This window comes from Geotrypetes seraphini, chromosome 14, assembly GCF_902459505.1.
Source record: "Geotrypetes seraphini chromosome 14, aGeoSer1.1, whole genome shotgun sequence".
In the NCBI taxonomy this organism is placed as follows: Eukaryota; Metazoa; Chordata; class Amphibia; order Gymnophiona; family Dermophiidae; genus Geotrypetes; species Geotrypetes seraphini.
In genome coordinates this window covers 21973084-21999424 of record NC_047097.1, presented here as the reverse complement: position 1 = coordinate 21999424, position 26341 = coordinate 21973084, and the positions used below count along the sequence as shown (strand labels likewise).

At 43.9% G+C, this 26341-nt stretch overlaps 1 protein-coding gene across 9 annotated transcripts in view; it reads right to left on the bottom strand.

The window, feature by feature from the left end:
• The window catches only part of ATP8B4 (ATPase phospholipid transporting 8B4 (putative)), a 363870-nt gene that overhangs the window by 218968 nt on the left and 118561 nt on the right, over positions 1-26341 (bottom strand). For 8 of the 9 annotated variants that reach the window (XR_004536957.1, XR_004536958.1, XM_033920249.1 and 5 more), the window contains one exon: positions 25031-25092. The exons of the other annotated variant lie outside the window; for it this stretch is intronic. Coding sequence is in view for 6 of the 8 variants with exons in the window: in XM_033920249.1 (XP_033776140.1) it covers positions 25031-25092 (62 nt within the window). In the remaining 2 variants the exon portion in view is untranslated. The remainder of the gene's footprint in view (positions 1-25030; positions 25093-26341) is intronic. 9 annotated transcript variants of the gene reach the window in all.

The following is a 26341-nucleotide window of genomic DNA, read 5'->3' as shown; positions in this document are numbered from 1 at the left end:
ACTAGAATTCTAGAACACTACAATTTACAGGAGTCCATTTGCACCTGCTCTATCTCCAGTCATGGTACATGGGCTTGCCGTGCCTCTGGGGCTTACGCGCATCTGAGAAGATAAAAGCTATGCCATCGGTAGTTTCAGTACCAGCAGGGCCTCCCAAGGCAGAGAGGTTTCAGCGGAGATGTCAAACTAACAATGTACCACCATCTGGGCAGCAGAAGATGGGCAGTGTTGGAGGCGGAGGATCACGTTTGATGTGATAACGGCGACAACATTGAATTTATACTGCACAGAATTAAGGCGCAGCAATCTACTTCAGTATTCTGCCAAGAAAGCCTGGTGATGTTCATCAAGTCGCTAGGACTCGAATACGAGTTGATAGCACTAACAACAACAACCACCAGCTCTATGGCCTTTACAGAAGCTCTAAATAAGCTCCTTCTTAGTGCCAAAAATAGGCACCCTTGTGCAGCATTACGCTCAAGATTCTACTGTACTAAAAATTCACAGAAAGTGTCCTTTTCCATATAGCAGCTACTGCGATACAGTTAAATGTGTTTGAATACCAGGCCTTTTTCTTTTATAATGAACTTAATCACCAGCTGAACTGCATCGACCGAACTGAAGATCTTCAATTTCTGCCAAAAACCAAATCCATGACTGAAATTGCTTCTGCCTATACTGGCTCCAGTCCCAAGATGGCCACTAAGACCTTTGGCAGCAGAACATAAGAATATAAGAATTGCCGCTGCTGGGTCAGACCAGTGGTCCCCAGGTCAAAGACCAGCGGATGTTCTGGTTCAGCAGGAACTTGTCTAACCTTGTCTTGAATCCCTGGAGGGTGTTTTCCCCCTATAACAGCCTCCAGAAGAGTGTTCCAGATTTCTACCGCTCTCTGGGTGAAGAAGAACTCCTTATGTTTGTACGGAATCTATCCCCTTTTAGCTTTAGAGTGCGCCCTCTCATTGACGCAATATTCCAGGTGGGGGCGTACCATGGCTCGGTACAGCGGCATGATAACCTTCTCCGATCTGTTTGTCATCCCCTTCTTAATCATTCCTAGCATTCTGTTCGCCCTTTTTGCCACCGCTGCACATTACGCGGATGGCTTCATTGACTTTGTCTACCGTATTCACAAGTCTGGGGTCTCTCCAAGTAATGCACCGAACATCCTGTATTTGTGTATAAGATTTTTGTTACCGACATGCATCACCTTGCACTTATCCACGTTAAACCTCATTTGCCATGTCGCAACCCATTCTTCGAGCATGTTTGTCACGTTGCAGGTCTTCGCAATCTGTCTGTGTCTTCACAACTCTGAATAACTTTGTATCATCCACAAATTTAATCACCTCGCTCGTTGTACCAATTTTCAGGTTGTTTTATAAATATGTTGAAGAGCACGGGCCCGAGCACCAAACCCTGCAGCACTCCACTCGTGACGATTTTCCAGTCTGAGTATTGTCCATTTACCCCCCACTCTCTGTTTCCTATCCGCCAACCAGTTTTTAATCCACGTGAGTATATCACCCTCGATTCCATGGCCCGCAATTTTTTGAAGCAGTCGTTCATGCGGGACCTTGTCGAATGCCTTCTGAAAATCCAGATATACAATGTTGACTGGGTCACCCTAGTCTATCTGCCTGTTTACTCCCTCGAAGAAGTACACTAAGTTTGTCAATCAAGATCTTCCTTTGCTGAAGCCATGCTGGCTGGTCCTCATCAGATTGTGTCCGTCGAGGTGATCAATGATGCGGTCCTTTATCAGCGCCTCTACCATCTTTCCCAATACCGAGGTCAGACTCACAGGTCTGTAGTTTCCCCGATCTCCTCTCGAACCTTTCTTTAAGATCAGTGTAACATTCGCCACTTTCCAGTCTTCCAGAATCCTTCCTGATTTAATCAACAGATTGGCTATTAGTTGAAGCAGTTCAGCTATAAACCCTTTCATTTTTAAGCCTATCAATCTGCCTGCATACCTCTTCTAGACTAACCGTCAACCCTGTCAGTTTCCCATCTTCACTTCCTGCGTATAGCCTGTCAGCTTCTGGTATATTGTATATATCCTCTTCGGTAAATACAGACACAAAAAATGTGTTCAGTTTGTCAGCGATGGCTTTGTCCTCCTTTAGTACTTCCTTTTTTTCCATGGTCATCCAACGACCCCACCGCTTCCTTCACGGGTTGTTTCCCCTTAATATATTGAAAGAACGGCTTGAAGTTTTTTGCCTCCTTGGCTATTTTTGCCTCGTAGTCTCTTTTGGCCCCTTCTTTGATGTTGTTTCTGCTTTTTCCAATTTTCGTCTGTTTTGACCTTTTCCATTCCTTAAACGAAGTCTTCTTGTCTCTGATCGCTTCCTTCTCCACTACAGTGAGCCACGCCGGTTCCTTGCTCTTTTTCTTCTTGGATCCCTTGTTGATACGTGGTATATATAGATTTTGCACCTCGGTGACTGCTGCTAAAGCTCATGGCAGCCAACTTGGTAGTGGAAATAGATGGGGCGAGAGGGATTGTTAACCATACTTGCCCCCTGTTAGACCACTAGACCACCAGGATGCCTGAAGTAAGCCTTGGAGGTAGAGGTGGCTGATGGGCGAGTCCAAGAGGGGGAAGGGAGCCTGTTGGTGACAGTGGAGGCAGTATGGGGGGGGGGGGGGAGGTGAGTGAGGGGAAAGGGAGGCTGTGTGCACTGGTGACAGCAGTGGGAGGGGAGGGGCATTTTAAAACCTAAATCCAAATATTGGGCCAGTTTTGGTGCTGAAATTGAACTCGAAATTCAGTCAGCTAAACTGACAACAAATGCTTTAAACAAACATGTTAATAGTATAAGAATTTCACTTTAAAATCATTTTCTGCCAAAATGTTCAATATTTCACTGTGTCCCAAACTTTATTTTCTAACATTTTATAACTGTAGAGTGATTTTAAACATGCTGAGAGAACGAATAATGGTGTCACGCTCACAAAATCTCCATTTTATCTGAACTCCCTCTTTCCACAATGCTGTCCAGACAATATTGTCGTCTTTCCTTCACTATCCTTTCTAACTATAAATGCCAGGACCACTTTGATACAAAATTTACAAGGCTTTCAGGTACAACGTGCTCATAAATACCTCATATAGTACTGTACCACATCCAAAAGCAATGTGGAAACTGCCTTGGAAATACATCTGTGAAGAACGCTGCCATTGCTTTTTGGCCAAAGGGAATTAAACATGATAAACAAAGATTGCCAGATGTCATCGTGAAGGCTAGACATGGCTGAAACCCAGTGAGACGGGCTGGGCACCCTCAAGCAAGACATTGTTCATCTGCAAATGTTGACAGGCTCTTCAGATGAAGTGAAAACGAGACCGTCTGCTAAGAAAAGAGCTTATCTTTTTCCAGCAAACATAATCTGCGCTAATCCTTATAAGAACGACAAGACTTGAACAATTGATCTGTATTTCTGAATGCACGAAGTTTAACGCCCAGATGGGAATCAAAGATCAAATCAGGCGATTGCATTGCACAATGCTTTTCCTGACCCTTACATATTTTCCATGCAAAAATATGGATTAGAAAGCATAAACAGGACTAAAACTTCACAAGCCACTAGAATTTTGAGATGGAAGCCAGTATAAATGCAGAGATCAGTTTATTTATTTATTTTCCAATAGACTGCATCTGCAAACTATCAAAATAATTGGCAACTAGGATTTAATGCTAAAAAATGCAGGGTCATGCACTTGGGCTGCAAAAATCCAAGAGGACGGTATAGTACAGGGGGTGAAGTACTTCTGTGTACAAAAGAAGAGCGGGACTTGAGGGCGATTGTGTCTGACAGGTAAGCATACAATGAAAAAAAAAACCCAACTCTCCGTTAAAATTACACCACGCCAGTTGTGCACTAGAAAAGTCTTTTAAGCGAAAGAAAAAGCCTCAGATAACTGGAGAGGTGAACCCACACTCTACCACCCATATAAAACACCCAACAAAACATTTGCCGATAGAAAACAGTATGGTGAAAAACAACTAGTGAAATTGGTAAAAAAAACAAAAAAAAAAAACTAACCAAATCAGTGGTACCAGAAAACTAGATAACTGAATAGTTACTACGAACAACGTGATCACAAGACTGACGATCGTTTTGTGGCAAACGCCACTGCTTTAGGGCCTAAAAATATATATATATATATCAACTGAATGTTCAATAGACGAATTGTCAGTTCAAAGTTCTCTTCCTCTGCTTACCAGATGACGTGAAAAAGATAAGCTCTTTTCTTAGCAGATGGTCTCATTTTCACTTCAGGTAAGAACATAAGAATAGCCTTAAAGGGTCAGACCAATCCAGGTCAATAGGACCTGGCCTAAACCCAAAGAGTAGCAACATTCCATGCTACCGATCCAAGTAGAAAAGATGAAGGTCAAAGCCAGAATGATGCGCAGGTACATAGGGAAAGGAATGGCCAGTAGGAATAAGGAGATGCTAGCGACATTGTAGACAAGTCTCTGGTAAGGCCCCTTTTGGAATATTGTGTGCAATTCTGGACACCGCACCTTCAAAAGGATATAAATAGGATTTTGTCGGTCCAGAGGGCTGTTACAAAATTGGTTAGTGGTCTTTGTCATAAAGCATATGGAGACAAACTTATGTATACTCTGGAAGAAAGGCAGAAGAGAGCAGTTATGACAGAGACGATTAAATATCACGGTGGCATTAATGTACATGAGGTGAGACTTTTTCAAATGAAGGAAAACTCTGGAATGAGAGGGCATAGGATGAAGTTAAGAGGCGATAGGCTCAGGAGTAACCTAAGGAAATATTTTTTTTTACAGAAATGGTGGCAGATGCATGGAAAAGTCTCCTGGTAGAGGTGGTGGAGACAAAAATTGAATTCAAAAAAGCTTGGGACAGGTATATGGGATCTCTTAGGGAGAGGAGAAAATAGTGAATGCTGTGGATGAGCCATTTGGCCTTTATCTGCCATTGGTGCTAAAGTGGGGTTTGAACAAAGCAGGGATCATAAGCCTATCATGCAGATTGAAAAGCAAAACAAGGGACACTGGTTGGTAACAGAGAGCAGAAAATATTAATCCTGGGATCTTCCAGTCAAAAGTTCAAGTCATATCACTATACACCCCCCCCCCCCCTCCATATTCACGGGGGTTACGTTCACAGCCCCCTTGCGAATAAGAAAAAAAGTCACAAATACTTTTTAATGGTCGCACTGCACTGGAAAAGGTGATGAAAATCTAACTTTCAAAATGTTTCTTCCTATACCAGTATTCAAACTTGCTACTTTCAAACGGATTTTCTCATCATTTAGACCACAGGTTACTTCCCAATGTTTCTAACTTTTTCAACCCATTCCTAAGGACACAGCTAGTCAGTCAGTGGTCAGGATAACTTCAATGAATGTAGAGGAGGCAAATTTGCATGCACAGCCTCCAATGTATGCAAATTTATCTCTTGCATATTCATTCTGGGTGTCATGAAAACCAGACTAGTCTGATGTGTCCTGAGGACTGGGTTGAGAACCCCTGAGCTATAGACTCCCACAGATGTGAAACATGGTAGGAGTTTTAAACTCCTTTGAAAGAATTTGAATATATATATAATAATTTGAAAACGTCTTTGAAATAATGTCAAAACCCATACACCAGGCAAATTTCTTCTCAAAAGAGCATCATTATGATGCTTGGAAAATTCCAAAATCACCTCTATGCACTTTTACTCTGAACCCTCTTCTCTTTTATTCCACTCTTCCTCCTGATTTTTACTGCCTTGTTCCAGCAAGCGTGAAATGCTATCTGCCCCGTTTCCTCGTTTCCCTTTTGGCTTTCTTTCGGTTGATTATGCCCCACTCTCGTACTTAGACTCCGCTAAATGTCTTAATGCTCTACATCAGGGGTGCCCAACCTTGGCCCTCACCAGGTCAGGTTTCCAGGATTTCCCCAATGAATAAGCACAAGATCTATTTGCAGACAATGGAAGCAAAGCATTCAAATAGTCTCGGGCACATTCACTGGGAAAATCCTGAAAACCCAACTGGATTGTGGCCCTTGAGCACCAAAGTTGGACAACCCTATTCTACAGGATCCTGTTCTTTCTCTTACTGTGCTCTCTATGCGATACTGTTTAATCCATTCCTCATCTTTTTCAGATCTTGATATGTATACTTTGGAAGAAATGGAAACCAGGAGAGATGTGACAGATACATTTGTACTCCTCAATGGCATAGATGCACAGGAAGCAAGTCTATTTCAATTGATAGGAAGCTATAGAACCAGAGGACACACAATGAAGATAAAAGGAGATAAACTCGGGTTGATTACCGTATTTTCACGCAAATAACACGCACCCGTATAAAACACGCACACGTGTATAGCGCGCAGAAATCACGATGATAAGCACAAAAACTTTGGTATAACGCGCTCACGATTATACCGCGCATGCTGCCCGACTCTCCGTTCACCCCCCTGACTTCCGTGCACTGCCCCGCCTCTCCGTTCACCCCCCCTGACTTCCGTGCACTGCCCCGACTTTCCGTGCGCTGTCCCGACTCTCCGTTCACCCCCCCCTGACTTCCGTGCACTGCCCTGACTTTCCGTGCGCTGTCCCGACTCTCCGTTCACCCCCCCTGACTTCCGTGCACTGTCCCCCCTTGAAGGTCTGTCCCCATCCTGAAAGCCTGATGCCCCCCCCCCGACGTCCGATACATCCCTCCCCCCGAAGGACCGCCGATTCCCCAACAATATCGGGCCAGGAGGGAGCCCAAATCCTCCTGGCCACGGCGACCCCCTAACCCCACCCCGCACTACATTACGGGCAGGAGGGATCCCAGGCCCTCCTGCCCTCGACGCAAACCCCCCTCCCCCCAACGACCGCCCCCCCAGCCGACCCGCGACCACCCTGGCGACCCCCACGACCCCCCCACCCCCCTTCCCCGTACCTTTGGTAGTTGGGCCAGAAGGGAGCCCAAACCCTCCTGGCCACGGCGACCCCCTAACCCCACCCCGCACTACATTACGGGCAGGAGGGATCCCAGGCCCTCCTGCCCTCGACGCAAACCCCCCTCCCCCCCAACGACCGCCCCCCCCCCAAGAACCTCCGACCGCCCCCCCAGCCGACCCGCGACCCCCCTGGCGACCCCCACGACCCCCCCACCCCCCTTCCCCGTACCTTTGGTAGTTGGCCGGACAGACGGGAGCCAAACCCGCCTGTCCGGCAGGCAGCCAACGAAGGAATGAGGCCGGATTGGCCCATCCATCCTAAAGCTCCGCCTACTGGTGGGGCCTAAGGCGCGTGGGCCAATCAGAATAGGCCCTGGAGCCTTAGGTCCCACCTGGGGGCGCGGCCTGAGGCACATGGTCGGGTTGGGCCCATGTGCCTCAGGCCGCGCCCCCAGGTGGGACCTAAGGCTCCAGGGCCTATTCTGATTGGCCCACGCGCCTTAGGCCCCACCAGTAGGCGGAGCTTTAGGATGGATGGGCCAATCCGGCCTCATTCCTTCGTTGGCTGCCTGCCGGACAGGCGGGTTTGGCTCCCGTCTGTCCGGCCAACTACCAAAGGTACGGGGAAGGGGGGTGGGGGGGTCGTGGGGGTCACCAGGGGGATCGCGGGTCGGCTGGGGGGCGGTCGGAGGTTCTTGGGGGGGGACGGTCGTTGGGGGGGAGGGGGGTTTGCGTCGAGGGCAGGAGGGCCTGGGATCCCTCCTGCCCGTAATGTAGTGCGGGGTGGGGTTAGGGGGTCGCCGTGGCCAGGAGGGTTTGGGCTCCCTTCTGGCCCGATATTGTCGGGAAGTCGGCGGTCCTTCGGGGTGGGGGTGCGAGTGGTCCTGCCGGGGGGGGGATGTATCGGACGTCGGGGAGTCGGCCGGGCAAGAGGGCTTGGGCTCCCTCTTGCTCCGATCGTGGATGCGGGTGCGGGTGGGAGCGCGTGCGAGCGGTCGTTCGGGGTGGGGGTGCGAGTGGTCCTGCCGGGGGGGGGGATGTATCGGACGTCGGGGAGTCGGCCGGGCAAGAGGGCTTGGGCTCCCTCTTGCTCCGATCGTGGATGCGGGTGCGGGTGGGAGCGCGTGCGAGTGGTCGTTCGGGGTGGGGGTGCGAGTGGTCCTGCTGGGAGGGTGAATCGGGCGTCGGGCGGGGTGGGAACTATGTTTTAAAACTTTTGTATACCGCGCTCACGCATATAACGCGCGAGGGGTATGCGCGGTAGGTAAAAACGCGTATAACGCGCGCGTTATATGCGTGAAAATACGGTAGATCTCTTGCGAATATTCTGGACCCCCAATCGCTTAACATTTTAATCCACTCTCTCATTATATCCAAGCTCGACTATTGCAATGCATTGTATAAAGGTATCTGCCAAAAAGACATCTGTTGCCTACAATTAATACAAAATACTGCCATAAAAATGATCACAAACGAAGAAATTTGATCATGTCACTCTCTTACTAAAAAGTGTGCACTGGCTGCCAATCCCACACGGAATTATATATAAAATAGCTATTCTCTCCTTCAAGTTCCAAAATACTAAAGAACGAGCCTTCATTCACAAGCTCCTTATTCCACATGATCGGTCAAGAGTCTTCTAAGATCCTCCTCTCAACATCTCCTTCATATACCGTCCTTGAAAATCATTAGTACATTTTGGGCTTCTTCATTTGCAATTATTGCCCCCACAGTATGGAACTCCTTACCGCCTCATATTAGGGCCGAACAAAATTTAGATAAATTTAAAGGAAATCTAAAATGCTTCCTCTTCCAAGATGCATAGGATTGCTGAATAGGTTTAGCGACTGCCTGGGTTATTCAATAATCTGATCTCCCTAGTCTCCCTACTGTTTTTTTACCCTCTACATTTGCTTTACCTTTGATTCAGTGCATCTATTTGCCATTGTTGTTCCTTGCTTGAGAGTTGTATGTTTCTTTGGGGGGGTGGGGAGGGTAGGGTGGGGGGTGAGGGTTTCTCTCTGTGGGGTGGGGGTGTTGCTTGATCGTGGAGGAAATCAGAGTCCAGTCCTCCGCGGTTGTTGGGTGAAATTGTATACCCTGTTTTCTACTGCTGTTGTACTTGCTTAATAAAATAGATTTGACCATAAAATTGTAGTTCTCCCCACTTTCCTATTGTTTTTATGTCTGTCAAGTATTGTCTTGTCAGTACTTATCTGTTCAATGTCTCCGCCTTTTTTATTGTAAAATGCTTAGAATTTGATTAGCGTTTTATCAAATTTTAATAAACTTGAAACTTAAGTAATCTAAGCAAACACTTCTTTAAGGAAAGGGTGGTGGAGGTGAAGATAGGGTTACCAGATTTTCTGATACAGAAACCTGGACACATGGCCTCATTCTGCCCCAGCTCTGCCTTGGTCTGCCTCCAGCCCCTCCCTGATCTGCCCCACCCCCCAACAAAGCCAGATCTTTCTTCTCCAACCTCCAGGCCACGTCTGGAAGACATCGTCCGTGCAGGCTCAGAGGCCCTCCAGACGCAGCCGGAGGTCAGGGCTTTCCAAAACCTGGACAAACTACCAGGTTTTGGGAAGTCTGTCTGGGCACCTTGACAGTCCGGGTTTTCCCAGACGTCTAGTAACCCTAGGTGAAGACAAAGTTTGTACCTGAATTCAAGAGAGCATGGGACAAACACAGAAGATCTTCGAGGGAGAAGGGATTTTAGAGCTTAAGTAGTTGGTGGATGGTCTGACTGCACAGGCCATGTAGTCTTTATCTATTGTCATGTTCTTTGTTTCTACTGTATTTATGTTTGCCACTTACTTCTGCACACAGTTTTCTTCTCCAGACTTTAAACCACTTCCTGGTCTGCCCTTAATACTTTTACTTGGTGTCCCACACACTAAAGTCGGGGTCGCATCTGGAGGGTCTCCGCACATGCACAGACATTGACGCGATGACATCACACGCATGTGTGATGTCATCACTTCGACGTCCACACTTGCACGGAGGCCCTCCAGACAGGGCCCTGAGCTTGTTAACCCTAAAATTACTACGCTGGTGGGGAGGAGCAGAGAGCAGGAGAGGTGCCGGCTCTGGCTGATTCGTTTGTATGACGTGCCACTCGAGAGACACCTGGAATCTCACCACGGCACAGTTTACGATACACTGCCTTCACCTGTTGCAAGGTGCCCTAGCTGATATATCCTATGAACACCATACCTAGAAATAAATGTATGTTCTCTGAATCATAAACTGGAAGTCAAGAAAGTAAATAGTTGAATGTAATTAATACTCATATCTCCCCTGAGCTCTTTTGTTTTGACATATTTTAAGGCTGCCAAAATGACTGAAATAAACATTTTTGCTACAGCATAATCCTCATTTAACTTTCAAATGAGTTTCAAACACATTTTGGTAAAAACATTTCAAACGCTTGTCCATTAAAGATCATACCTCAATAAATTGGCTAACCTATAAGGTGCCACCAACCTCCTTGTTGCTATTCTGGCCAAATTTCTTAACTATTTAAGGACAAGATTGAATATATTTTTGTGGGAGAATAGGGGTGGATACAGAAAACAGCCAAACTCTACCACAATTGCAGAAGTTTAAAAAGGTTCATGGTGGTACTTGGGGGAGGGGGGTTGGGGGGATTCAATAAATGGCACCCTAATCGAGGATGCCTAGCAATGCCTAAATAAAATCCATGTGCAATTATTTCTTAATGGGTCAAATAGTGTGATATTAACTATACCATTGAAAACCCATTAAAAAATAATTTTTTAATTGCTAATTTACCCCCCTCCCCTTTTTACAAATCCATAGCACAGTTTTTAGCGATGGCCGAGGCGGTAACAGCTCCTATGCTCATAGAATTCCTTTAAGCGTCAGAGTTTGTTACCACCACAGCCAGCACTAAAAACTGCGCTACGGTTTTGCAAAAATGGGGTTAGGTTGCTCATGGATATCAGCACGGCACCTAGCACTGCCCAGGATAAGGTGCCCTCCAATGCCTGCCTGAGAAGTAGGAATGGTTAGGAGCAGAGAATAGGTATGGCTGACTTAGGCATCAGAGTTACGCACCGGTAAATTAGGCCAGGTGAAACCTAGCCTAATATACCAATGCCTACCTCTAGGAAGTCTAGCGATTGACTGGCAACTGTGCCTACTGGCGCCTTTTATAGAATCAGGCCCTCGGTGCTTAAATTGAGGACAAAAAGGAAGTGCAACTGTGGAGTCCCTGATTCTATAAACGGCATCTATAACATAGGCACTGAGGAATGCGGCACACAGCGCATGACAATCATGAGTTAGGCGCTGTTTATAGAATCGAGCCTAGCGGCGCCTAAATTGGACTTGGGCACCAGTAGGCACCAAAACCTGGAGGTGCCCTCTATTTGTGCCAGGGTTTTCTTCGCCTAAACACTGGCACCTAAGTCCAATTTAGCAACTTACACGGAAAACACGCCCAAGATCCACGCACAATCCGCTCCTAACTATGCCCACTTTCTGGTAGGCGCCTTGGACTAGACGCCTATTGAGTTAAACACCTACCACCCAATTAATTTTAATTTTTGCTAATTATGAGCTCGTTATTTCTCATTAATTGTGCCAATTAAGCTTTTTAAATAATTAACTTAGGCGTCGAGATTGGCTAGGTGCACAGATCTAGGTGTGTAACTTCAAGCAGGATTTACAGAATCTGGGCATATATGTCAAAATTGGGGTGATAAATAAACCAGAAAAAAATGGAAGACAAATCCCAACGAGTATAATGTCAAGACAAGAGGAGTATGGATGGACCTAAAGCATCCAACCAAGGGTCTGCTCACAAATAGAGAACTGATGGATTCTTCAAAGGAATCTTTATTGGTCTAATGGATATGCGCCAATAAAGGTTCCTTTGACAAATCCATCAGTTCCTCTCTTTTTTGGGGGGTAGACCCAGAATTGGAGTGATCCCATTTTTTCTATTTGCCCAAGAAAAGCAGGACTTGACAAAAGTCCTGGAGTGTGTCAGCTCGTCCTGAAAAACACAAAGCCGCCCCCTAACTCAAAGCGCAATACCAATACTGAACAATGTACGCCATTCAAAAATTTCCAAAAAGTTATACGGTATGCTCTAGCAACAAATGAAAATCATTTTCAAGGGTCAGGCTCACAAATATTCTCATCGGCAATCCCCGTTTTTCACATTTCTGCTTGAGTATGCATACATAGAACAGTCTTCAGTGAACAGGACAGCCACTGGTCATTCTAAAGCTAATGAATTCCTTGAAACATATAGGGAAAAAATTCAGATTACAAACATATTGCAGTTGACAGGCACCGTTTTGGAAGGCAGGTGAAAACTAATTGCCAACACATGGAACACAGAACAGCGGCATAACTGTTGTTAGTTTGTTGGCAGTCCACTGCCAATTTCATCTATTACTTAAATTCAAAAAACTTCCCCAATAATCAGCTGAGAGTTACTCTAAGACGAAAGAAAAAAGCCTCAGGGGTCTGGCGAGCTTTAATTACGCTCTACTTCCTCCGCCCACCTCATCGGCTGAAAACATTATAACATTTTAATATGAATTGGAAATGTGACAGCTTGTAATGTTATATTGGTTTACAGAGCTACCAATTTTTGTGAGTTCTACTTTGCCCTGAAGAAGCGGCCATTGGGCTGTGAAACGTTGGCTTCAAGGAAAAGGAACATATAAAAAATTAGTACTAAACTTTGGCTGAGTAAGCTTATGTTGTGAGAAATCTTGGTCTAATAAGATCCCCTTTATTTAATGTGGCGAGAAGTCACCTGTGTCGAAAAGTTTTTTCAGCCGATGATGTGGGCAGAAGAGGTAGAGCGTAATTAAAGCTCGCCAGAGACCTAAGGCTTTTTTCTTTCGTCTTAAGAGTGAGGAGCTTTTTATTTCATTTAAGCCATTTTTGCATTCCCTCTGTAATAATTTTGTGTTGTGTATAATAATTTCAGCTGCCATTTCTGACTGAAAAAAAACCCAAAACACTACACAATTTTCCTTGTTAGTGAAGCTAAAGCTGAAACTGATGCTCTATTACTTGTAATTCATTGATTACTAGTCAATGTACTGTAAACCACTATGATATCTATGGAGGTAAGGTTGTATACAAATACAAAATAATCATAGCCATTAGGAGGTGAAGCATTTAGCGCATATTGATGTCTGTTAGCACGCATCAAGTTTTAATAAAAAGGCCCCAGCCGTTGTCAACAAGTGTAGCATATGTCGTTTATACAGTGATTTCTACTGCTGGCATCGCTAGTTTCATGGGTGTAGAGTTCAATAATGGAAATTTTGTTGAGGCAACATATAACTAGAACTGACAGGTGATAGCAGGCCCCGTGGCAGCATACTACTGTATTGGCACAAAATTCAACCAAAGCCAGTCATTCTGAATTTCTTGTCCTCCTCATGTACGAATTAACTCCGTAACAGCATAGGTTAGAAAAAGGGCTGCAAAAAATGTCAAAAATTCAAAACTGTGTAACTATGACATTTCTTGGAACTCAGAGGAATTAAAAACAGATGAAATAAGGAACCAAACCATTTCATCTACCTCTGGAAACTAACTATTTCTCAATATAATTCTACTTATTGCTCAATATTAAGCCTTGTTTCATGTTTTACCACACTAATGAAAAAAGAAAAGGAAATTTTGAAAATTAAGTTTTAGACTATATCCTACGTTCTTTCTTGGGTGGGGTCAGGGGTTAGATATATCCCTTCAAAGTGCAGGTGTAGATTTCCCCTTTTCTGAGCAGATCTAATCCCTTCTTTTTTTTTTTTATTTTTTTTTTTATCATTTTATATATAGATACATATACATTGCTTGTATAAGAAAATAAAGAGAGAACTTCCACATATTTTTTTTTTAAAGGAAAAATATATCTGGATACTGTCCATTTCATAATTAAACAAAATTTTGCTCTTAAGTTAGTCCACATTCTGGGTTCTGGAGGAGAAACAATTCACATTTGTGAGAGATATATAATGAATTATTTCAATAAACCATATTTGTAGAGTACATCTTCTTCTTACATTACTATGGGATTAATCCTACATTCCCTTCAGAGATATTTGAAGTTGTTATTCCCTTTCCTTCGAGAAAAAATTGTAATTGTGAGGGTTCAAAGAATATGTATGAATGTTGGTCCAAAAGGATCTTACATTTACAAGGGTATCTCAATTGGTATTTAGCCCCCAACTGTATTACAAACTGACTCAGTTCAAGGAACCTCTTCCGTCTGGTCTGAGTTGCTTTTGAGACATCTGGAAACATACTGATCTTACTGTCCAAAAAGGTCACTTCTTTCAACCTGAAAAACAGTCTAAGAAGTGCCTCTTTGTCTTGTTGAAAAACAAACGCCACCACAAGCGTAGTACGACAGATTACTTCATCCACTGAAGTTTCAAGGACTTCTGTTAAATTCAAAGGTTTAAGAGGTTCAGAAGAGACTGCTGGACCTGAGATTTTCTGTTTTGATGGTGGCAAATAATATATTCTATGTAAAGGAGGTAGTCCGGCTTCAGGATATTTAAATATTTATTTCAAGAATTTATAAAACATTTCCTTAGGAGGTGTTGTTAACACCTTTGGGAAATTAAGAATTCTTAAATTCAGCATTTTCATATAATTTTCAAAGTTTTCCATTTTCCTAGTGTAGAGTAATCTATCCTGTAGTATAACAGTCTGAGAAGCTTGTAAACTTTGAATTTTCTGATCCAAATTTTTAACCTTCCCTTCCTGATCCTTCAATTCCTCCTGTAATTTGTCCAATCTGCTTTCTTGAAGAGTCACCTGAGGAAGGGTTCCTGCACATAATTTGTACAAAGAGTCTAACACAGTCCAAATAGACTCTAAAGTTATTTCAGCAGGTCCTACCAATGGAAGGACTGTTGAAGCTTGTCCTTCACTTGCTGAAATATCAGCCACCTTCTCCGATATAGTTGTTCCTGCCGAGAGCACTTGAGGGTTAGGCAAGCCCTCCAGCTCCATCGGCGACGCCATCCGTCCCTGTGGAACCGCCTCTATTCCCCAGTCTCGAGGCTGCAGAGGAGATGGAGGTCCCGCGGGGCTGAGCGAGACTTCGCTCCCGAGAGCCGAAATCTCTCTCCGATTCGGCTCAGCCGGCACGCCCTGGGGCGAAGATGTGAAGAAGCGAGTTATTTCCTCCTGCCTCATTGAGGCAGATCCCGTCTGCCGGGCTGAAGCAGCCGCTCTGCCTCGTCTTTTCGGCATGTCAGCAACGAAATAAACCCGATAAAAGGTAGGAAATTTATATTTCGCAGGAGAGCGCAACTCAGCGTCCTCTCTACATCGCGGCCATCTTGTTTCTCGATCTAATCCCTTCTAACTGAAACTTCACACTTTTGGATCCTCTTCCACAAAGACTCTCTCTCACTGGGACTATATCCCACAACTCCTTCTCTCATAGTTAAGCTGCAGGTTGATGCTTCTCTCATTCTCTTCTCTCTCCTTGACTTCACACTCAGTCTCTCTAGGTCACTCCTTGAATTCCTACAGCCAGGTGTAGAGGGCAACTGAAACCGAGGCTTTCGGTTTCAATCAAAACCAAATCTGTGGTCGGTCGCTGCCCATGCCAATTCCAATCTCAAAATGGCTGCCACAATCTCTCATTGCAGTTTTGCAAGGATGTTGTGGCAGCCATTTTGACTACAGAGCTGGAAAAAGGCAGGAATGAGTTGGTTATCGCCACTGCTCCAAACAGACCAGTAGGCCACCTGGGCTTTTCAAAGGTAGGCTCAGAAACGGCTTGCAGGTGGTAGGAGGGCACAGCTGATGGGCGGCACATGGAGACAAGCTTTTGTGGCAAGGAGGTAGACGACAGTTTCAGCCTATGGATGGGGGGGAAGGTGGCACAGAGTGGTTGCGGGGATGGAGAATTTCAGTTTCAGCTGAAAATGCACCTGCATTTTCATCCAAAATCAAAGCACAGCCAAACCTGGCAACTGAAATTCAGTTAGCCTCTAGAAGGGTGGCAAAACTCTGACCTGTGCACACACTTCATATGAGATAACTAACTCAAGACTCTCTTCTATGGTACAACCAAAGTGGTTTACATTTATAATATGCAGGACAATTATATTCACTAACAAGGCCCAAGGCATTACAACATCCCCACATTCTTGCTAGTGGTCTCTAAGATGCAAGGGTAAATAAAAAAATAAAGTAAAAATACATTTTAACAGCTTTAATAAAAGTTAACTGTAAACAACTGAACATATCACTTCCATATAATCCCCTTGCAAGCCAACACATTTGTTGTATCGTTCAACTAGCTTCTGCATTCCTGCAGAGAAGTTTTTCAACTGCTCCCGAAGCCAGGTGAGCACTGCTTCCTTTACTTCATCTTGCTTTGTCTTTTGCTCTCTGGATCGCAGTGATGCGCCCATGTCTCATCGTTAGGAAGTTCTTCTTCACCCAACAGGTGGTGGACACCTGGAACGCGCTTCCAGAAGCGGTGATAGGGCAGAGTACGGTATTGGAGTTCAAGAAGGAATTGGACAATTTTCTGAAGGAAAAGGGGATAGAAGGATATAGATACAGGGCTACTATACAGGTCCTGGACCTGATGGGTCGCCATGTAAGCGAACTGCTGGGCATGATGAACCTCTGGTCTGACCCAGCAGAGGCACGGCTTATGTTCTTATGTTCTTATTCTCTCCATAATACTTGGATCTTCTTTATACTGTCTCAGAAACTGGGTCGCAAACTCCACACGCTGTTTGTGCAGATCAGTAAGCCGATTGGGAACCCATCAAGTGCGCAGACTTTCCTGCATCCCAAGTCATCATGCATTATGGAAAATGCGGATCCACAGCTGATATCCAAATTTGCAGCCAATTGAGACACCATTATCCGTTGGTCTTCTCTAGTCAAGACTTCTGCCCTGTCAATGTGCTCTTATGTGGATGATGTTGATGAGCGATCTGAATAACCTTCATCGATTACATCTGTTCTTCCCGCTTTAAATCTTTTTTTTTTTTTTTTTAAATTTAATATTTATTGAAATTTTCAATATATTCAAGCATATTATAACTTGTACAGAAAGGAAATTTAGCAAGAAATTAATACAAATGAAAACATATATCAAAGAACATATAAGCATAAATTTCTACTCAAGTCCTCAATAAGATCCAAGAAGGAAAATAGGCGATAGAAAGAAATTATTATAAAACAAAATAATAGCTAGTCGAATGAGATTGAGGCACCCTTTCTTAAACTAAGCACTTTCTTTCTCCAAAGATGCAGTTGTGAGAAAAGTTGTCAGTTGAGATGGCTCAAAGAAAACATATTTATGAGAATGGTAATTAACAACACATTTACATGGGTGTCGCAAGTAAAAAGTCGCCCCCAGAGATAAAACACCAGGTTTCCTTAACAGAAATTCTTTTCTCCTTCTCTGCGTCTCCTTGGCCAAATCTGGGAACATCTGAATTTTACAACCTAAAAACTCTTTTTGCTTATTTTTAAAGAAAAGTCTCAGCAACCAGTTTTTATCTGGTGCGAGAGCTACTGTCAATAATAAGGTTGCAGGGGTCACTAATTCTCTATCAGACATTTCCAATATATTGGATATATTCATTAAATCAGGTCCCGACTTCTGTTGTAATTGCTGTTGTTGTTGGTCTTGAGGCTTACTTGGAAGATAATAAACCTGCGTAAATGGTGGTAATGATTCATCAGAAAGTTTCAATATTTCCGTCATATAACGTTTCAACATTTCCCTTGGGGCTATCACAGAGACCCTAGGGAAATTTATCAATCTGAGATTATTGTTACGAGAAAAGTTTTCCATTGCTTCCATTTTCCTTCTTAAATTGGTATTATCTTTAATTAATACCTCAGTAATTTGTTGTGATACTTTAAGTTCTTGATGAATATTTTGTATTGACATTTTTGAGTCCTCAAGTCCAGTCTTTAAATTTTTAATCTCAGTTCCATGATTTTCTAATTTCTTTTCTACTTCTTGTAATTGTGGATTAATAGATTTTGCCAAATTGGCTACCAGGTCCCACAGAGAGTCTAATGTAACCTCTCGGGGCTTCAAAATTTGCAATGGTTGTAATTTTAAGTTAATTAGCTCACCCTCTGGCAACATGTCTCGTCCTGTAATCTGTTGGATTTTCTGTTGGATTTTCTTATCCCCCACTGCTTCTTCCACAGTCTCCTCGTTAAGACTCCTCTGCTCCAGCAGGGAGTCCCGTGGCACAGTCCCCGTGTTCTCTTCCTTAGCCTCCGAGAGGAAGTGAACTCCAACCTCAGGAAGTTCCTCCTCTCGCGGGGAACTGGTCGACTGAGGGCGTGGGGGTGGTGCTCTCACTTCGGGGCTCAATGATGTTTCCAGCCCCATGGTGAACGCCACTGACGCGCCTCCGCCGTGTGTCTCCTGCGGGGAACTCCCCGAAGCTATCGGCGTGCCCTGCATTCTCCTCATCAAGTCCTCGATGTTCCCGAAGACGGCTGTTCTGGAGCGCTGCGAGGCTCCAGCAGCGCTACGTCCCCTCCTCTTCGGCATCGTGAAACAGGTAAAGGTTTGAGTGGACAAATTATGTCAAGGAATAGACGGGAGCGTGAGACTCATGCGACTGCTCATGCGGCCATCTTGGATCATCGCTGCCCCCGCTTTAAATCTTTTGACCCACTCATAAACCTTTTGTTGATTCATTAAGCTATGTCTATACTTGGTCAATATCCAATGGTGAATTTCCACAAGTTACACTCCCTCCCTCTCCTGAAAGAAAGCGCACTACTACAGTGGCGTTAGGTGCCGAAAAGCACCTATGGAGGCACGATTCCAGCGCTGATTTTTCAGGCACCTTGAAAATTAGTTTAAAACGGCATTTAAATTGTGTTTTTCACTGAGCTTCGGCACCTACCGGTGCTGTTTAGAGAATCCAGGCCTTACTTTCCTTAATACAGCGTCTCGCAAACTTTTTCGAGCCGGGGCACACTAAACCTAGTGTCCCCGGCTCGAGACACCTGGACATGTGCTGTAATAAAACATTTTGCTTTTTATCTGTAACTTTACATAACCATTCTCTTACATTTTCTCTTATGTTCTAGTTCAGGGGTAGACAATTCCGGTCCTTGAGAGCCACAGGTGGGTCAGGTTTTCAGGATATCCCCAATAAATACGCACAAGATAGATTTGCATCTCAAGGAGGCAGTGCATGCAAATCCGTCTCATACATATTCATTGTGGATATCCTGAAAATCTGACCTGCCTATGGCTCTCGAGGACCGGAATTGTCTACCCCTGAACTAGAACATAAAAGAAAATGTAAGAGAATGGTTATGTAAAGTTACAGATAAAAGCAAAATGTTTTACTACAACCTTGTCAACCGGAACATGAGAGAGGAAAGATGGTTTTATCATCGGTAGCCATGCTGTCTGTTCTCCTATCCCGGTTCTTGGCTCTCAGAGGAACCTTAGAAGATCCCACGCTCTCTTTGTATTTCTGTCTGTCAAGGGCTGCACATTTAAGAAATATCATGACCGCACCCTTTCTTTTCAGGTGGCTCTTTATGATAAAGACTTTTGGCATTTGTTATCGACTTCCTATTTCTATTTACATTTTAGAAGGCAATTAAAAACTCTGCTATTCACTAACTTTTTTAATTCTATTCTGTCGAGCTCATTCAATTATGTTAATTTGACTTAATCTTTTGTAAACCGCATACAACTCTATGGTTATGCGGTCTAGAAATCCGATGTTATGTTACGTTATGAAAACCTCTCCTTTTTCCTGTGTTTATGCCTGCCTGTCGAGTTCTACGAGCCAAGCCAAGTTCTACAAGCCAAGCCAATTATTACGGGCCCAGATGGAGTGGATGTCTGGTTTCAGAGGTGCGCGTCATGCTTTTATTTTTCAGCAACAAATAAGATGATATCCACAAACTTTTCGTTCTGCTTTGGTTAAATCATTACTATTTTAGCATACCTAGAAGGATCTGTGCTTCTAGAATATTAGAACCACTGTTCTCTAGAATATACTGATGTGAACACCTTCCTATATCGTGTGCTAAAAACCCGATCATGTTGTTATAATAAGGCCCTGTTGTTATCACGTTACCCAATAGGTTTGTAGAAGAAAGGTATAAGAAGTCATGCTTTCACTCCCTTGTTTTCAAGAAAAAGCCGAGTGCTCAGAGCCAAGAAGGTCATTCAGATCATCACAGCATCTGCCATTGGCCGCAGACTTGCAAACTGCTGCCAGTTTGACCTCTACCAGATGTAAATCATTTTGTTGCTTCATGCCAACCACTTAGAGCTCAGTTATTTGAGCTTCAGAAGGAGAGCCAAGCCTTTGCTTTTTTGTTCAAGTGATGCCTGGACTGCAGGTGGCTGGGCTGATAAATGAGACCTGCTTTTCATAGTACTGGGATTCGGTTCCAGGATTACCAAGATGCTGGTTTTACTTTTTATACTTTGCAGAATAATTTTAGTTACCAATGTTATACATTCAACTTATTTATAATATGTACTGATGTATATTGATATCACTAATTCAATTAGAGAAAGTGGAAGCAAAAGGGATACACCTCTGCCATTGTGTATTTTAACATTTTTATTCCGTTTTAAGCCTAAAACATGAATCTGGGTGGAAGAGGTGGCTGGCCGGGACATCAAGGAAGCTAATGTTGCCAGTAGAAAGAGGCTGGAAACGGACTAATGCTGGGGGGAGGGGCTAAGACTAGAAGGGAGTGGGACTTACATGGGGTGATGATGGGAGGTTGGGGCTGGAAGGCATCTAGTGCAAAGGCTGGGAATGGGGACTGGTGCTGGGAATGAAAGAGGGCTGATGGGGGGGCTTAGTGGACTGGGGATCAAAGGGGGGAGGGGTAAATGCAGGAGTTGGGAATGAGGGGGGCTGATGTTGGGGAGGTGTCTGGGACTGGAAGGAGGCAGAAAAAATGCTCAGTCAGAGGGGCTTTAACATGCAGCTCCTGATTGGTGAAGCCTGACTTTAGTACAGGAAGAGGCGATCGGAGCATACCACAAATGACCGGGTCCGTGAACAGCGACTTTGCAGGGGAACACTGTACTTCTAAAGGAACTGTACATGCTAGCTTATAATGTACTGCACATGTAATTCAATTTTCAGTAAGTTTAAATTTAAGTATGCATTTCACGTATTTTTCTGATTTCCCATAATAAAATCAAATTACAGCTTAGTTCTGTTACCTGAAACAGAATACCATTGAAAGACTCCTTGTGAAAGATTTTACCATGCACTTCAAATGCTTACAGAGCAATTCAACCTGTAATGGTTTGGGTTTTAATGTGCTAAGTGCAAGAAAATTTCTGTTCTTCAGACAGAGCCAGAGCTCCACGCTCCATGTTCTCAAAGACTTCTGAACAACTGGTTTGGCAGTTAAGGATCAAAGAAGTTCAAATAAAAGGAGACAAACTTGCTAGAAGTGAAACCCGAAAAGTCTTAAAATATTTAAAGTTTATATAACATTTGATTAATAGCCTAATCGTGTATTCAAGGCAATGCACAATTCTAAAAACAATTTGACAGTATACAGGGAAAAAAAAAAAAATCATACAGCAAATACATAAGTTGCAGGACAGACAGGACCAGTACGGGATAAGGGATGGAAGTACAATAATCGAAAGCAGGTAAGACATTCAAAGAAAACCACAAGAGGAGTATTTTTTGGTTTTTTTTTTCTTAATAGAAAAGATAGTTGGATATTTAGCAGGATTTTATAATGTCTAGCAGTCAAAAGCATCTTTAAAAAGAAGGCATTTCAACTGACTTACAACAATATTTCTTTCCTCTCTCAAATAGATTGGTAGTTCCCAATTGGGGGGCAACGACCAAAAAGATATACTGTCTTTGCATATTAATAGTTTTAAGTGAGGGAATGGTTAGCAGATGTTGGTCATTGGACCAGAGTATTCTGGTAGAGGTGTAGGGAATTAAAACCCTATCAATGAAAGTTGGGGACTTATAGAGCTGAGCCTTAAGCGATAATAAAGATTTAATTCCTTTTGGACTAATGTTCTTTGATTCAGTCAGCTTTGGCCTAGATGCAGATCAGGAGAAAAGCTTGTGACTGAGGACCAGATGCACTAAAGCTAGTGATCGTCACTAAACCTGTTTTGAGAGCTACTTTTACTGGAACAATGGTCTAATACTTGGCAACTGAGTTTTAATGCCAATCAATAGTGTGTAAACTTATGAAAACATTGATTAAAAACAGATTGGATACGATTCTGGATGACGAGAGACTGAGGGATCCCCACCAGCATGGATTTACGAAGGGAAGGTCTTGTCAATCCAATCTGATAAGCTTCTTTGACTGGGTAACAAAACATCTGGATAGGGGAGAGTCCCTGGATATCGTGTATTTGGACTTCAGTAAGGCTTTTGATAGTGTCCCACACCGTAGGTTATTAAGCAAGATGAATACGATGCGACTAGGAGAAACATTGACTGCATGGGTTAAAAACTGGCTCAGTAGTAGACTTCAGAGGGTGGTGGTAAATGGTACTCCCTCAGAAACGTCGGAAGTGACCAGTGCAGTGCCGCAGGGCTCGATCTTGGGTCTGATACTATTTAATATCTTTGTACGAGACCTGCCTCAGGGACTTCGAGGTAAAAGTATATTATTTGCCGATGACACTAAGCTATGCAACGTTGTGGACAGCACAACCGTGCCCGACAATATAAGGCAGGACCTACTTTTGCTGGCAACTGAGTTTTAATGCCAAAAAGTGTAAGGTTATGCATCTTGGTGGCGGTAACCCCTGCAGAACATACACCCTGAATGATGAAAACTTAACAACCTGGGTGTAATCATTAGTGAAGATATGAAAACTGCCAATCAAGTGGAGAGAGCTTCAGCCAATGCTAGACAAATGCTGAGTTGCATCTGAAGAAGTCTTGTCAGCTGAAAGCTTGAAGTTATAATGCAGTTGTACAGGTCCATGGTGAGACCTCATCTGGAGTACTATGTTCAGTTTTGGAGGTCACATTATCAAAAGGATGTGAAGAGAATGGAATCGGTTCAGCGACTGGCCACTAAGATGGTCTCAGGACCCAAGGATCTCCCATATAAAGAACGTCTAAGCAGGCTGCAGTTATATTCTCTTGAACGCAGAGAGAGGGGAGACATGATAGAGACATTCAAATATCAGGCCGTAATGAGGTGGAAGAAGATATCTTTTCCCTACGGGTCCCACAGCAACAAGAGGAGATCCGCTCAAACTCAAGGGTGGGAGACTTCATGGTGACATCAGAAAATACTTCTTCACCGACAGGGTGGTTGATCGCTGGAATGGTCTTCCACGTCAGGTAGTTGAGGCCAGTAACGTGCTCGACTTCAAGGGACGATGGGATAAACATGTGGGTTCGCTCCGGGAAAATGCTTAGGGGGAGGATTCTTTTAGAGGGAGGGTTCTTTGAGTGGGCAGACTTGTTGGGCCAACGGCCCTTTTCTGCCATCATACTCTGTTTCTATGATCATATTTGCCGACCCAATGCAGAAAACGGCTCGCCGCCTGGTTTTCTGCACAACTTCGCATTCCCAGATCTAACCATGCAAATAAGTTCATCAATATTAAAATGCCATATAAACTACTAAAGCGAATAACATGGCTTCCTGATGCACTAAAAAAAAAAAAAAGTGATCACTTTTAGCGATCCAATAAAAAGCGATTGGTCAAGACCAATTGCTTACCTGTCTAACCTTTTTTTTTAATGGGCACAGATGCTGTGCATGTTGCATATGAACAATATATGCCCCATTAGAAAAAAAGCACCCCCCACCCCCACCAAACCGGCACCAAACCAACTCCCTCCCCCTTGCATCAGTAAAAACGACAGGAGGAATGCCTACTTCCTCCTGCCATGTCGACCCCACCACCCCCACACAAGAAAAAATGGCAGAAGGGATGCCCACTCCCTCTTGCCACCAAAGGCCCACTCCTGTGCCATGCGCCACCCCAAACACCCCCTACCCTCCCCCTTCCCCCCCCCTAAAAAAAGGCAGGAGGGATGCCCACTCCCTCCTGCCACCAGAGGGTGTGGCTATGAGCATGTCAGAGGAATTCCAAAAGGTTGTACGCATGCCAGCATTTACTCCTGGTATCAGTCAAAAGTCTGATGCTTAAATTTTGGGTGCAGGAATAGGTGCTAAGCCCAATTCTATGACAAACGCCTTTTATAAAATCACACTTAGGACCAATCTTTTCCAGCACTCATATTTGAGCGCAATTTACAGAATCAAGTCTTAAGTGATCACGCTGTAAATGTTAAGTGCATCTTTTTTCACTTGTCCTAGTATTCTGTAAAGAAAGACAGGCACCTACTTTTCCATATAGAGCAGAACAAGCTTGTTCTAGGACAGGGCTACTCAGTTCTTCTGGTCCTAGATGTCCACAGGCAGATCATGTTTTTAGGATATCCACCATGAATATGCATGAGAGAGATTTAAATGCAGGCCCGGATTCTCTATACAGTGCCGATATCAGCGGACGCCGATGGCATGTCAATCATTTGAAGGTGCCCTATAGAGAATCGCGCTTCTGGAAAAGATAGGTGCCTGGGTTCTCCAGGCCTGTATTTCCAGCACCTATCTTTGGCATGAATCGTGCCCACATAGGTGCTTTAGGGCCTCCTAATGCCACTTCTGGTATTAGCCATGCCTACAGAAGGCGCGATTCCGGTGCCAATTTTTTAGGCGCTGGTAGATGCCTTGAAATGCATTAAAAAATGTTTGAATGGCATTTTTTACTGAGCTTGGGTGCTTAAATTATTAGCCCCAATTAGAGAATCCAGGCCACACTGGCAAATCTCTCTCATTCATACTCATTGCAAATTGGTCTGCCTGTGGACCTTGAGAATTGGAATTGAGTAGCCCTATACACCGCCTAGAAATTTGATTAAGCGGTATAACAATTTTTTTAATAAACTTGAAATTTGAAAGATGGGTATATTGTATATCAAAATATTGTGATTTCACTTTGCCACAGGAGAGCACACAAGTGTGTGTGGGGGGGGGGGGGGGAGTTACGGAAAGTTGTATCTTACTTGCCACCCACGAGCACCTGAGACTGCCGGTTGTTTACATGGTTATCGGTCTTATGGCGGAACTGCAATATGAAAAAAAGAGCGTTAGCTTTGGATATCTCTCTATCAGGATCATTCTCATGTTTCATTTGGCTTCAACGCTGCTGTGCCTGTACAATGAGGATGGGGAACCCCATACTAAAGGCAAAACACTGGGAATTGGCAAGTCACTCAGCTGCCCCTCACTATATCTCTTCACTTAGCTCCCCCTATACCCCCCATCTTCCGCGAGCTCCGCTCAGCTGGTAAGTCCCTCCTGTCTGTACCCTTCTCTTTAACTGCCTACTCCAGACTCCGTCCCTTCTGCCTTGCTGCGCCGTATGCTTGGAGAAGCTGCCCGAATTCTTACAGTGGGCTTCGTCTCTGGCAGTGTTCAAGGCCCAGTTAAAAGCCCACCTCTTTGAGAGTGCTTTCGACTCCTAACTCCTCTCACCTTGGGTTCTGCATCCACAATCCTATATGTCATGTCTGTCTGTCCAAGTTAGATTGTAAACTCTTCGAGCAGGGACTGCCTATAGATATCAAAATGTGCAGCGCTGCATATGCCTTTCAACACTATATAAGTGATAAGTAGTAGTAGTAATATTTTATTAAGGCACAGTAGTAATATTTTATTAAGGTTTTATAAATGAGGCCCTCATAGTGCTCCAAAGTTTGCATCACTTATATACAGCCCGATTCTGCTCTAATACTACACCATACAATAAAATACAGTGTCTTCTATGCTGAAATTTTCTGCAAGGAAGATTTAGATAAAGTAGAAGGAAGAGGTGGTTGTTAGAAGGGTGAGGTGAAGGATAAGAGTGGCTATAGAGAGAAGACATATGCCTTCTGCATGCGTGATACTCCAAACTGAGCAATCCAGCCGCAAGGCATAGTGCAGAGCCTGTGATTTATTGCTTGCTGGTGCACACAGTATTGATTCAAACTTAGACTTCTATTTGCCTCAAAGTTTATTTGGATTGAGCTTTGACCATATCTCTCCCATTGGTTGCCTATTGAATTTGTGATTCAGTATGGGAAGTTTAAATTCATACCTCAATAATCTTCTTTCTGGTAATATGGCATACAAGTCCTGACAACTGGGTTAATTTCCCCTAACTGTGAGCTGTGCAGAAGGAATCATACACTTTCTTCAGCTCCGCTTCCTTCCTCAGTGGCCTATGAGCCTCTCTTCAGTCTGTACCAAAGCAGTCGATAGCCACTATAGTAGAAAACATAAGAAAGAGGGATACAGTGAATGACAAGACACTTTTGTTCTGCTCTGTTACA